The sequence below is a fragment of the Triplophysa rosa genome, linkage group LG24, assembly GCF_024868665.1.
Source record: "Triplophysa rosa linkage group LG24, Trosa_1v2, whole genome shotgun sequence".
Classification (NCBI taxonomy): domain Eukaryota; kingdom Metazoa; phylum Chordata; class Actinopteri; order Cypriniformes; family Nemacheilidae; genus Triplophysa; species Triplophysa rosa.
In genome coordinates, this window is record NC_079913.1 from 6,849,499 (window position 1) to 6,862,517 (window position 13,019).

A 13,019-nucleotide genomic window follows, 5' to 3' on the forward strand; every position below is an offset into this window, starting at 1 on the left:
AGGAATTTCATTTTCTTGAGTCACGTTGCGCCTTGTTGTGGCAACCAGAGGAAGCGACAGAATTGGACAGAAGATAAATAAGAAATTGAATTAGGACAGACAATATTCACACTGTGTTGGCCAACATATTTTAAGCATTATATTCATATTATTAGCTCTAAACATGCCCAGCTGTGATAAAGTTTAAATAAATAAAATCTTTTATTTGAAATTTTACTTTTTATCAAAGTAACATAATGATTTATATACAATAAAAAGCATACATTTTGCTTGCTTTGTTACTGAAAGCTGCTGGAGTTGTTAAAAACTGCACTTGCAAGCAGTGAAGAAAAAGCACATTTTAATAACGTCGTGCTGCTGACATCTAGCGGACGGTACAGAACTTACAGAGAGCAGACTAGCACACAAAAAAATATGTCGTGGTACCATGAAACTGGGCGCGATAATTTAAAGTATTTTGTAATTTTATTTTATAATATTTTTATCTCTCGTTAAATAGTCCTTAACAAAAGTTAAAATAGCAAACGTTATATACTTGTTATGACTAGGAAAGCTTAAAAAAGTATCAAGACATGTAAATATTTACATAATATTTGCGATGAAATGTAAACACGAAGAGAGAGTGCGGGGAAAATGACATCTCAAGTGGTTGTCAGTTATTGTTTATATCAAACTAAGCAAAACAACGTACCGTATTGTGAGACCTTGAATTACGAAACATCAACAAAATCACTTCAAAGAAGCAAAAGTGCAGTTTGGTTAAAAGAAACAAATAACTTAACATTTGCTTGTAGAAAAAGATAACTCACTGACAGGTGTCAATTATAACAGGACATTGGGTAACTGTTAATAATGTTATGTTCTCCGTTTGTTTAGCGTGTTCGATATTTATTTGTTACTGACAGAAACACTTGTTACTCAGAGGCTACGTCTGAAATGTAAATCAGATATTTGTGATCGATACAGTATTTACAATTTATACATACATAGCAAAAGTATGAAGTTTCCTACAATACACTATATTGGACCGCCCCCGTCCGCTTTGTTTTATATCTATTTTTACCTTTTTGAATTTGGCGGCATCTCAGAGGTATCAGACACGTAACAAGTTAACAGCAGGAAATACAGTTTCATAATAAAAGCCCATGGCGCGCGCAATGAACGAACTCCAAATTTCTTCTCAATATAATATAATACATTACACGACACATTCTATTGTTATTATTATTAGTAGTAGTAGTAGTAGTTGACCGGGTCTATTTTTATGCATTAGTTTAAAAAAAATTCTAATAATATATATTTTATCTGGAAAGAAATCGTTTGATGTTGGACCCATAGATAAAAGTAATTGCTGGTTACAGAAACCATTACAGAAACCCTTTACCCTACCAGGGGGTGGATTTAGACCTGGCCAATCAAATCTAGATAAAAAACCCTCTGACTTGGCGTAGTAGGCGTCACTCCTCAGGCTTGTGATTTCCCCTGTCTCTGGGATTCAGAAGTGTGCAGACTAACAAGTCTTTTATATTGTATTTATTAAGTGCTTTAACATAAATTGTAATTATGACTTTTGTAACTCTTTATAATGGAGCTAAAATGCCCCTTGTTGGCCTGGGAACCTGGAGGGTAAGTATTCACTTTTTTTGTTAAGTACGATTTCATATTTTTATTAATATGGTTTATCTGTATTGTTTTTTATTATAGACTATTTTTCAATAGTGTTCGTTGTATAATAATATTATTTTGTTAACATCTACTAAGCAATTATGTGGCATTTGTTATTTTCATTTGTCAGATAAATTAACCATGTAGAATAAATTACTATACTTTTCTTAATTCTTTATTGATTAATTGTTTAGAGGCTTAAAAGCTTTTTGAAAATGTATTCAAAGGAGATTTAAAACTAAAAAATCCACAAACTCAGTCTGAACCAGGAACGGTAACGGAGGCTGTGAAGGCAGCTATCCTAGCCGGCTATCGCCACATTGATGGGGCCCATGTCTATGAAAATGAGACTGAAGTTGGAACCGGTATAAATGATATGATTAACCAGGGGGTGGTGAAGAGAGAAGATCTTTTCATAGTCAGCAAGGTAAATGCACATTTTAATGTATAGATTTGATTCTTTTCTGGGGCACATGACTAGAGATATGGTCTTACAGATCTGGTCATGTGCTGTGGAATTTCACACAGCATTAAACTGAGTCACTCATAATATAGTTTACAATGTATTTGTATAATGCATATCTTTGTTTGTGCGATAATCAACTGTTCATGCCTTTTAAGTGTAATTACGCAATAGCGCAAACTCGCGCATGTTTTTTTTTTTACCACAATAGAAACATTTGTAATGGAAGTAATGTTTCTTTTTTTTTGAAGAACTGAAAGTGACATTTTACTTCATACAAATGCAAAATTGAATCTTGCATTTTTTTTCCAGCTGTGGTGCACATACCACGAGAAGCACTTGGTCAGAGGGGCGTGTGAAAAAACGCTAAGTGACCTTAAACTGGACTATGTTGATCTGTACCTAATGCATTTTCCAATGGGTGTTAAGGTACATTATTCAGAACTGCGTGTACTACTGTTACATTATGCATAATAATAAATTATTATAAACAAGACCGGTATAGTACTGTAAGAACACCTATGTATTTTAACTTGCAGCCTGGAAAAGAGCTTTTCCCATGTGATGAAAATGGCCATGTTTATCCAGACAACAGCAACTTTCTGGAGACATGGGAGGTAATAAATAACAATAAGTAATAACAGTAATAAGACCCTTTGATCAGAGTAATTTACAGGCTTGATACAACATTCTTGCTGTTATTCAAAATAGGCAATGGAAGAGTTGGTGGATGCTGGACTGGTTAAAGCCATTGGTATTTCCAACTTTAACCGAGATCAGATGGAGACAATCCTGAACAAACCAGGACTCAAGTACAAACCTGCCAACAATCAGGTATTGTGTTGTTTGCAGTACATCTACAGAACGTAACCTCAAACAGGTTTAAATTAAGACTTTCTGGTTTGTATAAACTTAAGTCATTTAATCCAGCTGACACTCATGTTTTTCATGCCCAGATTGAGTGCCACCCGTACCTGACTCAGGAAAAGCTCATTAACTACTGTCACTCTAAAGGCATTACTGTCACTGCATATAGTCCTCTTGGTTCCCCAACTAGACCATGGTAGGTACCTTCAATAGCAAATAAAATGTTATAAAATAAGTCAACAAACAAACAACGTTGCTAACACGATTTGCTTTGGGTGAGGCAGAGAATGTCCTAAAAAGCATGTTGTGCCACATACTCAATGTCACAGATTTGCTTATTTGATGAGTGAAAAGATTATTTAACAATGAAATATTTGTAACTTCAGCTAGTCTATACATATGAATTGGTGCTGCATACTACATAAAGTTTTTACTACCTATAGGGCAGAGCCGGATGAGCCGTCCCTCCTGCAGGAGCCAAAGATCAAGGCCATTGCAGATAAGTACGGTAAAACTACAGCACAGGTAGGTGTAAACCCAATAAGGTATAGTAATAATAGGTGCAAAGTAATAAGAGCTTTTTATTACTTAGGATATGCTTATGAAAGTGTATTTGCTATAGTCATACGACAGTAAAACACTGATGAGAGTTAGAAAAAAGGAAACCCTTGCCTTTTTTAAACCGAGTCTAAGATGTCCGTCATTTGCAATGTATACATTTAAAAATGATTTCCTTCATCATACTGTATGATTTTCTAAGTAGAGAATGTTCTTCGCAGGTCCTAATTCGCTTTCACATGGAAAGAAACGTCGTGGTCATTCCCAAATCTATAACCCCTGAACGAATCAAAGAGAATTTCCAGGTATTTTGAATTATAATAAATAACGTACATCCATGTTTTCTACGTGATGCACCAGCACTTGAGTAAAAACAGTTACATATGTTTGTAGACGCTATATACTTACAGTATGTCAATATAGAATCTTTTATTTTCTTGCTGCAGGTCTTTGATTTTAAACTAACCAAAGAGGACATGGATACTATCTTCAGTTTTAATAGAAACTGGAGGGCATTTATGTTGGAATGGTGAGTGACTGTTATGCAGATCAAAGAAGTAACCGTAAAGTATAAGGTTCCTTGGCTTATTTTTTGTTTCTTTAATTTCTTCAGGGCATCCTATCATAAGGATTATCCACTGAATGCAGAATGCTGAACGTGAATGAACAGGGTTTGGCACATCGGAACTGCAATGCGATTCCAGATAACTCCTGAATTCCTTTCTGGGACCACTGAAGTACGTCTGTCTGTCTACGACACGGCAGAGATGACTGTGATAACTGATAAAAACTGTTGTTAGTATTTGTTCAACACCCATTTGCGGGGCCAAACTTGATGAAGTTAAAAGTTTGAAGTATTTGTTAACAAATCCTTGAGAACCGGGCCTATTCTTTACATTCAAAAACAAACCAGAAAGCAGACAAGTTTAGTGTCAAAGCATCATTCGATATACAAAACAACACCTGCTCTTGCAAATAAACTGAGTGTTTTTCTAATCATGTTTTGAAAAGGAGTGTGCCATATATAAAAACAATTCCCTGAACCACCATAACTTGTTTGAAAAAAAACTTTGTTTCTGTGCAAAGTTTGTATCATCTTTCAAATAAAACAAATTGGCAAGTGCATTCGTTTCTTGAATATTTATTTATTTTTTTGTTTCCGAGACATTTTTTGGAAGAGCCATGCAAGCCTGTACACTGTAACAGTTTCACATTTACAATGCATTAAAACAGACAAACAAGACTGTAAAGTCTACAGTTGATGGTGAAGACATTTCAGCAAGTGCATTTCATTCATATAGCTGTTGCTATAACAAGACTTGTGTGCTTCCATTTTTGGAAATTAACACATCAAGAATGAACTCTAAGGTTTACAATTTTTCAGTAACAGTATGCTACGTTTTGCAAGAACATTTTCACATTTAATCAAAGGCCACTGCAATAATACCAGGAACACCAGAAATCTAATTTGACCCGACAGCATTTTGGGCATGTTCTTTTAAAATTCAGCATTAAATGGGTAGTCTTTGTGCTTCACCCCCCTGCATGACACGAGAAATCACATATTAGATAAGAAAATAGATTACTATTAAATAATGCAGTGTCAAAAATTAAGCTGTACATCCTTTTTTATATAGGAAAGCATACTCACCAATGCATTGGACAAACCCTGAAGTTCCTGTTAAAGCCCAAGATGGTCTTCACCTCCTCATCGCTCAGTTCAAAATCAAAGACCTGTGGAACAATTCAACACCTTTTTTAAATATTTATTCAGAAACCCCTAAGACAACAAGTAATCTTTTCTTCCTTATTATTATTTATTATTATGTATCCAATTATTATTTATTTTTCCTATTGGTGTTACTGTGCATGATGTATCAGTACACATGACAAAAATATCTTCAGAAAATACTGCATTAAAACTTCTTCATCTTTTGACATGTGGGTGGGAGAAGCTACCTAATGGATCAAATCCTAATGGATAAAATGAAGTACCACCCAATACTGTTGTACACAAATACATCAAATTACAAGGCAATACACTTACTTGAAAGTTCTCTTGAATCCGCTGAGGTGTAATAGACTTGGGGATGACAATCACATTCCTCTGAATGTGGAAGCGGATCAGGACCTGTACATAAATGTTAAGCAAACATGTCATGTATGGAGTAAATAACAAGATCCAAATCATGATGACTGTCTCAGTCTCCATACCTGGGCGGTGGTCTTTTTGTGCTTCTCTGCTATGGCTTTGATGTGTGGATCTTCAAGCAGTGAGGGATCTTCTGGTTTGGCCCTAAGTTTAAGAGAAGTGTAAATGGTATCCATGGCAACCGTATGAAGTGATCATATGCACATACTCTCACATGTTATATAGATATAATATGCTACAAATGTTAACGATGCAATTTTAAAAAAAAGTTTGTCTACCATGGCCTGTCTGGTGATCCCAGAGGACTATACGCAGTCACTGTAATGTTTTTGGACTGACAGTAGCTGATCAGTTTCTCCTGAGACAGATATGGATGGCACTCAACCTAAAAAGAAATTCAGAATATTTACTTTTTATATAATATTTTCACAACATGCTGAAATGTGAACGTGTTTGCTTTAAAAGTAAAACCAAAAAAGAATTCCCTGTTCTCATGATAAGCATTATGCCTGCAGACAGTGTCCTAATGGCATTTCAAGACCATAATCAGACAAAGAATGGTGTCTGTCCTTAAGAAACCACAGGAAATTAAAGGGACAACTGCATTACGTAGTTGCTTTGGGCGAAACACTGTTCATCGGATAAATGCTGACCTTTCTGTTCATCTGTAATTGCGAGTCATATGAAACCACGCTGATGCCCATCTGAGAGTATACTGACCTGATTGTTGGCAGGTGTGTACTTCAGTCCTGGTTTGTTTAGGATAGCTTCAATTTGCTCTCGATTGAAGTTAGATATACCGATGGCCTTAACCAACCCGGCATCAACTAACTCCTCCATGGCCTATATCACAAATATTATGTCACAATCATTTCTGCTAATAGCGAGAAATCCAACAGATCAAATGCAGTATTCATTATTGCTGATGACATCTTACCTCCCAGGTGTCCAAAAAATTGGTATCGTCACTAATGGTTAACCCCTCGCTGTCCAGTGGAAACAGCTCTGACCCGGCCTGAAAAGCAACAATGACATTCAAGATTTGCCATTGTTGAGAAAATTTGTTTCAATTCTTGGATTCAAGAATGGGCACAAACACTGAATGCAACCACGAATTACAATAAAAAACAACAAAAGAATAAATCACCTTAAAGCCCATTGGCCAGTGAACCAGGTAAAGATCCAGGTAGTCCAACTTCAGGTCACTTAAAGTCTTCTGACAGGCACCCTTTACTAGGGACTTGTCATGAAAGGTGCACCAGAGCTGTCCAGACAAAAATACACGCAATTATAACATCTACACTTGTCACAATATTGAATCAATTTAAGAAATCTCATGAAAGAAATAAAATAGTCCTTAGTGATACAATCTGACAAACCTTGCTGACCACAAACAGCTCTTCTCTTTTAACCACTCCTTCTTTTATCATAGCCTGAATTCCCTCTCCGACCTCAGTTTCGTTTTGGTACACCATGGCCCCATCAATGTGTCTGTAGCCTGCAGCAATGGCTGCTTTAACAGCTTCTGCCACTTTACCTGGAGGAGACTGAAACCGAACAGTTTTCATTAGCGAAATCCCTGAAATACCTTACAGTTAGAAAAAAAACTAATAATCATTATTTATTTCCCACTTATTATTTATTTATTAGGTAAATAATATATTTTTATATAATGATACTTATTTCACTGAAGTTATTAGTACCAAACTTATTCAAGCATTTGAGAGCAAAGTTCTTGTCCTTCGGCTTCTAGACCTCCGAATATCTAATCTAACTTTTATCTAATAAAGGTCTCATTGAAAGTTTGATTATCATATGGGGATTTTTACTTTACTGTAACTTCATTATAATCACTTAACGTTAGTTCAAACCAAACATCCAAAATAACAAACTTCTAATTGAATCTTTGAAACTTTTTCTCTAAACTTACGCCACGCGACTCATTTAATAATAATAAATAATGTGCAATTGCACTAAGTTGTATTTAATGTATCCAACTATATGTCATATATTATCATTTATGTATGCTTTTTGTTTTTGCTTATTAAGAGCGTGCTTCTCAATGCAACGTGCAAGCACCGATTATGCGTTTTAACATGATCCATTTTGGCAACAAAAGTAAAGTAAACTAAACCATACCTTCCACGTGCCCAGACCAACGATGGGCATATTTGCCCCGGTGTTAAGCTTCACGAAGGTTGCCATGGTGAACAAGTAAAGATAAGCGCGTTTAACATTAACAGAAATGTTTAAAGTCCAACCGCCTTTGCTGCGCAGAGGTGAACGAGCTCGGAATCGATTGTACAGTCTGGACTGAACGTGCCAAGTAACGTTACGTAAGACGTACGTAACTAACGTCACTGGGTCTGAAAACATGAAACGCTTTAAATCACTAATTTTCTTTTTTCTGCCCATTGTTAATAATTTTGTAATTATACAAAATAATGTAATCTATTCTTGTTTAGTGGCATATGATAATAAACATGTTTTGAGTATAACATTTGAAGAATTCATTTATTTACAAAATAAATACAATACCGAGACGCAAGTGTACCAAACAGGCACTATTGCTGTAAACAAATACATTACACAGAAAAAAACAGAAGCACTGGGGTAAAAACTCAAAATGTCATTTGTTCAATTTCTGATTAATAATATATTTAAAAGTGACAACTGACTCATAATACTTATTTAAATCTAATTACATTGTTGCGATCTGTTATCCACTTGATGAATACATGGATTTTGGCAACATGAATTTAGAGTCTTAAAATGAAAAAAGAAGATAAGGATAAATAAATAGTCTAAACAAGGCATTACGTTTAACATTTTAGTATAAAGTTAGAGACTTTTTTCGGAAGAATACGTCCCCATGCCTATTCTGCAATCCTCATCATTAGCTGGATTAATCTGTCCTTCGTGTCCTTCGTGTCCTTCGTACCCCTCGTGTCTTCCTCAACTTCGTCCTCGTCCTCGTCCTCATCCCCTTCTTCCCCATGTGCTGCCCTTCTACCAGTTTTCGGCCCCTTGCAGATTTTGAGGTGTCGTGTGAGGTGGTATTTGGTGAGAAAGCCCTTGTTGCATTTTTCACAAATAAAATCCCGTTTGCCGTCGTGAGAATTTAAATGTTTCTTGAGATGGTCAGTTTTTAAGAACTGCTTGTCACATTTCGGACAGGTTATCTGGCGGTCTCTAGAAAGGCGAGAGACAAAAATCAACAAGGTGACATTAGAAGAGATGAAAATCTGGCATAATTTCTTTAAATAAACATCAGTAAATGAAGATAAATCGGAACTTATTTAACACTAAAGTTGCGTGAATTTCCAAAGCAAAGATATTAAGATAAAACCTGGTCTTACAGTGAATGTGAATACATGTGCTGCTTGAGGTCTTGTTTTCGCACAAACATCCTATCACAATGTTCACACTTAATGTTCTTGATACCATTGTGTATAGCCATATGAGATTCCACGTGTGCTTTCTGAGTAAAGGACTTCCCACATACTGTACACCTGAAGTTCTTCTGACCTGCACAAACAGAAAGCATACATATTTCTACTGTTGTAAATGCAGATTATAAAACACATCAAATGCATAAATCTGGGTTCTGAAGCATAACTGATCTATGTCATAAGTTTTTACCTGTGTGAATTTTCAGGTGTTTTCTAAGATTGCTGGGGTCACTGAAAGCCTTGCTGCAGTAGCTGCACTTGTGTGGTCTCATGCCCATGTGACCCATGAAATGCACGTTCAGTTTAGTGGACGTGGTAAACGCTCTCGTGCACATGCTGCATTTAAACTTCCTCTCGCGGCCGTGAGTGTGCCCGTTGCTACTGGAATGTTCATTCACATCCGAATGGCACTGCCACTGTGGAGGGGAAGCTGATCGGGATCCTTCGTTGGTCACCTTTTCCTGCTGTTGTGATTGGCTGTGGGTGGTGTGAGCAGGGTGGTCCTGGGCAGGGCTATGACTCTGGGCGTGGCTGTTCAAGTGAGATTTAAATTCGGTGAAAGAGGCACATTCTTTTCCACAGTGGCAAATCTGGCCTTCTGGAACTGCTGGTACACCTGAAGAGACATGGCAATAGCTGTTAGTTATGAATTATTTAAGAATAGTTAGTTGGTATTAAGATCTCTTTCAAGATGTTTGTTTATATTTGGCCTTCAAAGGGATGCATTGTCACACCCAGCTGCCTGCTGTAGTCCCTGCTGTAATAGAGCAGCAGCTCCTGGTCTGGCAGTATTTCTCTGGATGTGCAGAAATAAAGCTTCCCGTTGTCAATATACGCCACAAGATTTCGCTCCTCTGACGATCTGCAAATAGAAATTGATCTATCATTTTTTGTGACATCTTTCTGATTTAATTCAGATTATACAATTCCGATGTCTGGTAATTCAGATATGTGTATATTATAGATAAGAGCAAAGTTGTTACCTTGCTTTCCGTACAAACATCATCCAGTTGCATTCATGCTCATCTGTCGTTACGATACAGAACTCTTGAATATCGTTATGGAACATCTATTTTGCAATAAGGAAACAGTGATATACTACTGTCATTGTCTGGATAGTAACAAACATGTATATGTAATGATAAAATAAAGTGTGATAACATTTTTAAACGCTTGGTTAATTTTAAGATGTGATACTAACCTTCCATATTTGAGGAGTGTCTTTGTCAGACCAGTCTGTAAGTTCCACGCTGCTGCAGTGCTGTCCAACCATAGGCCCAAAGCAGGTACGTGAAGGTATGGTTTCTCTAGCAAACACACCTACAATCAACGGAAACTGACTTCAGCAGTGCAACAAAATATTTGTTCATTTCAGTCATTGCAAAATGTTGAAAAGGCTATTGGACCCTCGTAAGGGTTCCATGTAATGGGACCTGCAGTGTATGTAGATAGAAATAGCTCATTCTAGATAATAAAAACATAACGCTTCAATATGTAAGGTCACCTCTGAAGACATAGTTATGTCTATTATATTGCATTTCTGTCAATAGATCCTCCAAAAAAATACACACTGGACCTTTAAGGATAAAAAAGTTTCAGACTTAGAACAGTACATCTGCTTTACTTACCAATCGGCTCATCAGTTACAGAAATCCGGAGGCACAAGGGGTGGGGCAGAGAGAGGCGGGCTCTACTCTGAATGGGCGTGTCTGGGATGAATGTGACAGGTCCATGCTCAGGGCAGTCAGAGGAATATGACCGTTCACACAAAGTGCACCCTTGAAGACAATAAACTGCATTAAAATGGTTCCAAAGCACATGGGAGCCCGAACCCAATGACTACACAACACTTACAAAAGTTAAAAGCAGTGGCCATGTTTTCCTTATTGGATGTTGAGTCTTCTAGCTGCAATGTAGAGTTCACCAACACCAGACTGTTGTCTGGCCCTAGAGACACCTCAGCAGTGATGGGTGACACATTGACGGGTTCAAGTCCCATACCTGAAGGTCCGTGTAAAGGAACTGGTTCTAGTTGAGTCTGTGGGCGCATGGCACCGGTAAGCACAACGCTAACCACCCCAGAGCTCAGCTCTCCAGTGGAGTGCAAGGCTTCACCCAGAGAACCAGGACCACCTGCTCCTGTAGTGTTGGTTCCTACTCTTCCTCCCATATGCTCCTGCTCCATCACCACTTGCAGTTCCAATCCTGCTCCGTGCAAGGGCATGACACCTCCTGAGGAGTCCACACCCACCAAACCTTCATGAGGCTGAGGTCTGGTCCCGAGCTGCTGTTGGGTCTCTGCCACCACTACACCCTCCATGGTGGCCAAGTCCTCTTCCATTCCATCGTGAGACATGGGACTACTGACACGTGACTCCATGGTTAGTCCTGTCGTGTCCAGCTGCACTTCGTGAGATCCGCCTTGGTGGAGATCGGTTTGGCCTCCGACCTGCCGTGAGTCTAGGGACACCAGGCCCTGTTCTAGAGGCCCACCTGGAACACTGTATGGATCTAAGCCAGAGGGGTTGTTGTTGGACACAGAAAGAGTTCCGTCCATGTTAAGGCTGCTCGGATGAATGTATTGAGGTGGTGGACGATCTGCCAGATATGACAGAATACCTAAACAAGAGTCGAAGAAACATGTTTTTTATTTGGTTCCTGCATCAATAAATATGTTACAAGCCAGTGTCATGTAACATATTTTAAAAATTATATTGAGGGTTCCTGGGTCGGAAAAAGATGACAACCCCTGGTTTAGAGTATAACTTATGCAGTGTTACCTGGAAGAATATGTCTGAAGTAGCTACTCTCCAGGTGGGGATATGGAGGAGGTGGTAAAGTATAATTTCTCTCTGGAAGGCCACACATCACACCTCTGTCCCCTAAAGGACCCATGGGTAACATCAGGGACAGTGCTGAAGGGAGCGGTCCAAGGGATGGACCCAAGCTGGGTATAGCGACTGGCATGCCTTAAATTAAACCAGGCAGTGTTATGAAACTTATACAATACAGAACATTGTCAAAGCAAAACAGCTTTTGTGCCCTTACCTGGAGTGGTGATGGGGTTGTGGGTTGGAGATGTGGGAAGGCAGAGGTGACTCGCACTCACAGGGGGCACGCTGAGCTGGTCCATGCCCACTGGGCTGAGGTTCATGTCGTTCATGCTAAACAAAAAACATGGTATAGATTCAGAATTAAAATATAACTCGTATGTATGTGCAGAAAAAGTCACGTGCATTTGTATGTTTACCTGACAGTACAGATCAGTTAAGGCATTGAATGTGATGGATGCATTCTTGAATCTGTAAATAGTAAAAAAATTAGTAATAGAACAATTTAAGTGTTCTAATACCATCTGTTTTTAAACAAAATCTGAGAAGTTTCAGATTTTTTAAATTGAAAATCTTCTTTATCTTACTACAGTGACTACGTTAAAAAACACAAATTAATCACTGAATGTCTTAACCAATTTAACAAATACATGTTAAGTAAAAAACGACCACGAGAACGAGTCAAAAGAGAAAGGGTTTCAAAAACATGTTAGCAAGTTCACCAGTGTAAAACCGACGCAATATTAACTGGAATGAATGTCTTTGTAAACGCATGAGAGGGTGAATGTTTTTTTAAAAACAGAAAAAAATGATTTACTGACATTCAAGACCCAAAAATAACCTCTCCGTAGAAGATACACGATATGAAAACAATAACATTGCTAAAGGCAAACGATGTATGACTCAAGGAGGGGTTATGTTTCAAAATAAGGGTCCGACCACGCGGTCGGTTCCTACAGTTGGCTTGGGTGATCAGGCAAGAGTGTCGCGACCAATTTATAGACTTTTATTTTGAAATAGGGTCCGTATCC

The 13,019-nt window shown here is 37.9% G+C and overlaps 3 protein-coding genes across 5 annotated transcripts; 1 reads left to right on the forward strand and 2 right to left on the reverse strand.

Moving 5' to 3' along the window:
- The first annotated feature begins 1,410 nt into the window (after window positions 1-1,410).
- akr1b1.1 (aldo-keto reductase family 1, member B1 (aldose reductase), tandem duplicate 1) lies at window positions 1,411-4,672 on the forward strand. 2 transcript variants are annotated; one of them, XM_057323627.1, is made up of 10 exons: window positions 1,411-1,626; window positions 1,893-2,092; window positions 2,441-2,557; window positions 2,668-2,745; window positions 2,840-2,962; window positions 3,085-3,191; window positions 3,439-3,520; window positions 3,775-3,858; window positions 4,000-4,082; window positions 4,167-4,672. In XM_057323627.1, exons 2-10 carry the CDS (start codon window positions 2,042-2,044, stop codon window positions 4,207-4,209), a joined length of 768 nt encoding a protein of 255 aa, XP_057179610.1. In that variant the 5' UTR covers window positions 1,411-1,626; window positions 1,893-2,041; the 3' UTR covers window positions 4,210-4,672. The 2 variants fall into 2 exon arrangements, with proteins under 2 accessions (XP_057179610.1, XP_057179609.1); XM_057323626.1 differs by having other exon boundaries at window positions 1,925-2,092.
- Window positions 4,673-4,678: 6 nt separating this feature from the next.
- akr1b1.2 (aldo-keto reductase family 1, member B1 (aldose reductase), tandem duplicate 2) lies at window positions 4,679-8,008 on the reverse strand. The gene is made up of 10 exons (XM_057323625.1): window positions 7,845-8,008; window positions 7,085-7,252; window positions 6,853-6,969; window positions 6,643-6,720; window positions 6,426-6,548; window positions 5,984-6,090; window positions 5,768-5,849; window positions 5,601-5,684; window positions 5,205-5,287; window positions 4,679-5,094 (listed from the first exon to the last, which is right to left on the reverse strand). The coding sequence occupies exons 1-10, from the start codon at window positions 7,908-7,910 to the stop codon at window positions 5,052-5,054; spliced, it is 951 nt and encodes a 316-aa protein (XP_057179608.1). The 5' UTR covers window positions 7,911-8,008; the 3' UTR covers window positions 4,679-5,051.
- A 197-nt stretch (window positions 8,009-8,205) lies between these two features.
- prdm4 (PR domain containing 4) lies at window positions 8,206-12,919 on the reverse strand. Of its 2 annotated transcripts, XM_057323619.1 has the most exons (12): window positions 12,810-12,919; window positions 12,408-12,459; window positions 12,206-12,321; window positions 11,938-12,126; window positions 11,012-11,776; window positions 10,786-10,935; window positions 10,359-10,477; window positions 10,141-10,226; window positions 9,892-10,019; window positions 9,348-9,773; window positions 9,065-9,233; window positions 8,206-8,897 (listed from the first exon to the last, which is right to left on the reverse strand). In XM_057323619.1, the coding sequence occupies exons 3-12, from the start codon at window positions 12,318-12,320 to the stop codon at window positions 8,582-8,584; spliced, it is 2,463 nt and encodes an 820-aa protein (XP_057179602.1). In that variant the 5' UTR covers window position 12,321; window positions 12,408-12,459; window positions 12,810-12,919; the 3' UTR covers window positions 8,206-8,581. The 2 variants fall into 2 exon arrangements, with proteins under 2 accessions (XP_057179602.1, XP_057179603.1); XM_057323620.1 differs by having other exon boundaries at window positions 12,408-12,891.
- Between the last annotated feature and the right edge of the window lie 100 nt (window positions 12,920-13,019).

Coding starts and splice junctions, on each gene's coding strand:
- akr1b1.1 (XM_057323626.1), top strand. CDS start 1,564: ATGACTTTTGTAACTCTTTATAATGGAGCTAAAATGCCCCTTGTTGGC. Junction 2,093..2,440: donor ATCTTTTCATAGTCAGCAAG/GTAAATGCACAT, acceptor TTTTTTTTCCAG/CTGTGGTGCACATACCACGA. Junction 3,192..3,438: donor GGTTCCCCAACTAGACCATG/GTAGGTACCTTC, acceptor TACTACCTATAG/GGCAGAGCCGGATGAGCCGT.
- akr1b1.2 (XM_057323625.1), bottom strand. CDS start 7,910: ATGGCAACCTTCGTGAAGCTTAACACCGGGGCAAATATGCCCATCGTT. Junction 6,721..6,852: donor ACTGGCCAATGGGCTTTAAG/GTGATTTATTCT, acceptor GTTGCTTTTCAG/GCCGGGTCAGAGCTGTTTCC. Junction 6,091..6,425: donor ACACACCTGCCAACAATCAG/GTCAGTATACTC, acceptor ATTTCTTTTTAG/GTTGAGTGCCATCCATATCT.
- prdm4 (XM_057323619.1), bottom strand. CDS start 12,320: ATGAACGACATGAACCTCAGCCCAGTGGGCATGGACCAGCTCAGCGTG. Junction 12,127..12,205: donor CAACCCCATCACCACTCCAG/GTAAGGGCACAA, acceptor GTTTAATTTAAG/GCATGCCAGTCGCTATACCC. Junction 9,774..9,891: donor GGACTACAGCAGGCAGCTGG/GTGTGACAATGC, acceptor ATGTCTCTTCAG/GTGTACCAGCAGTTCCAGAA.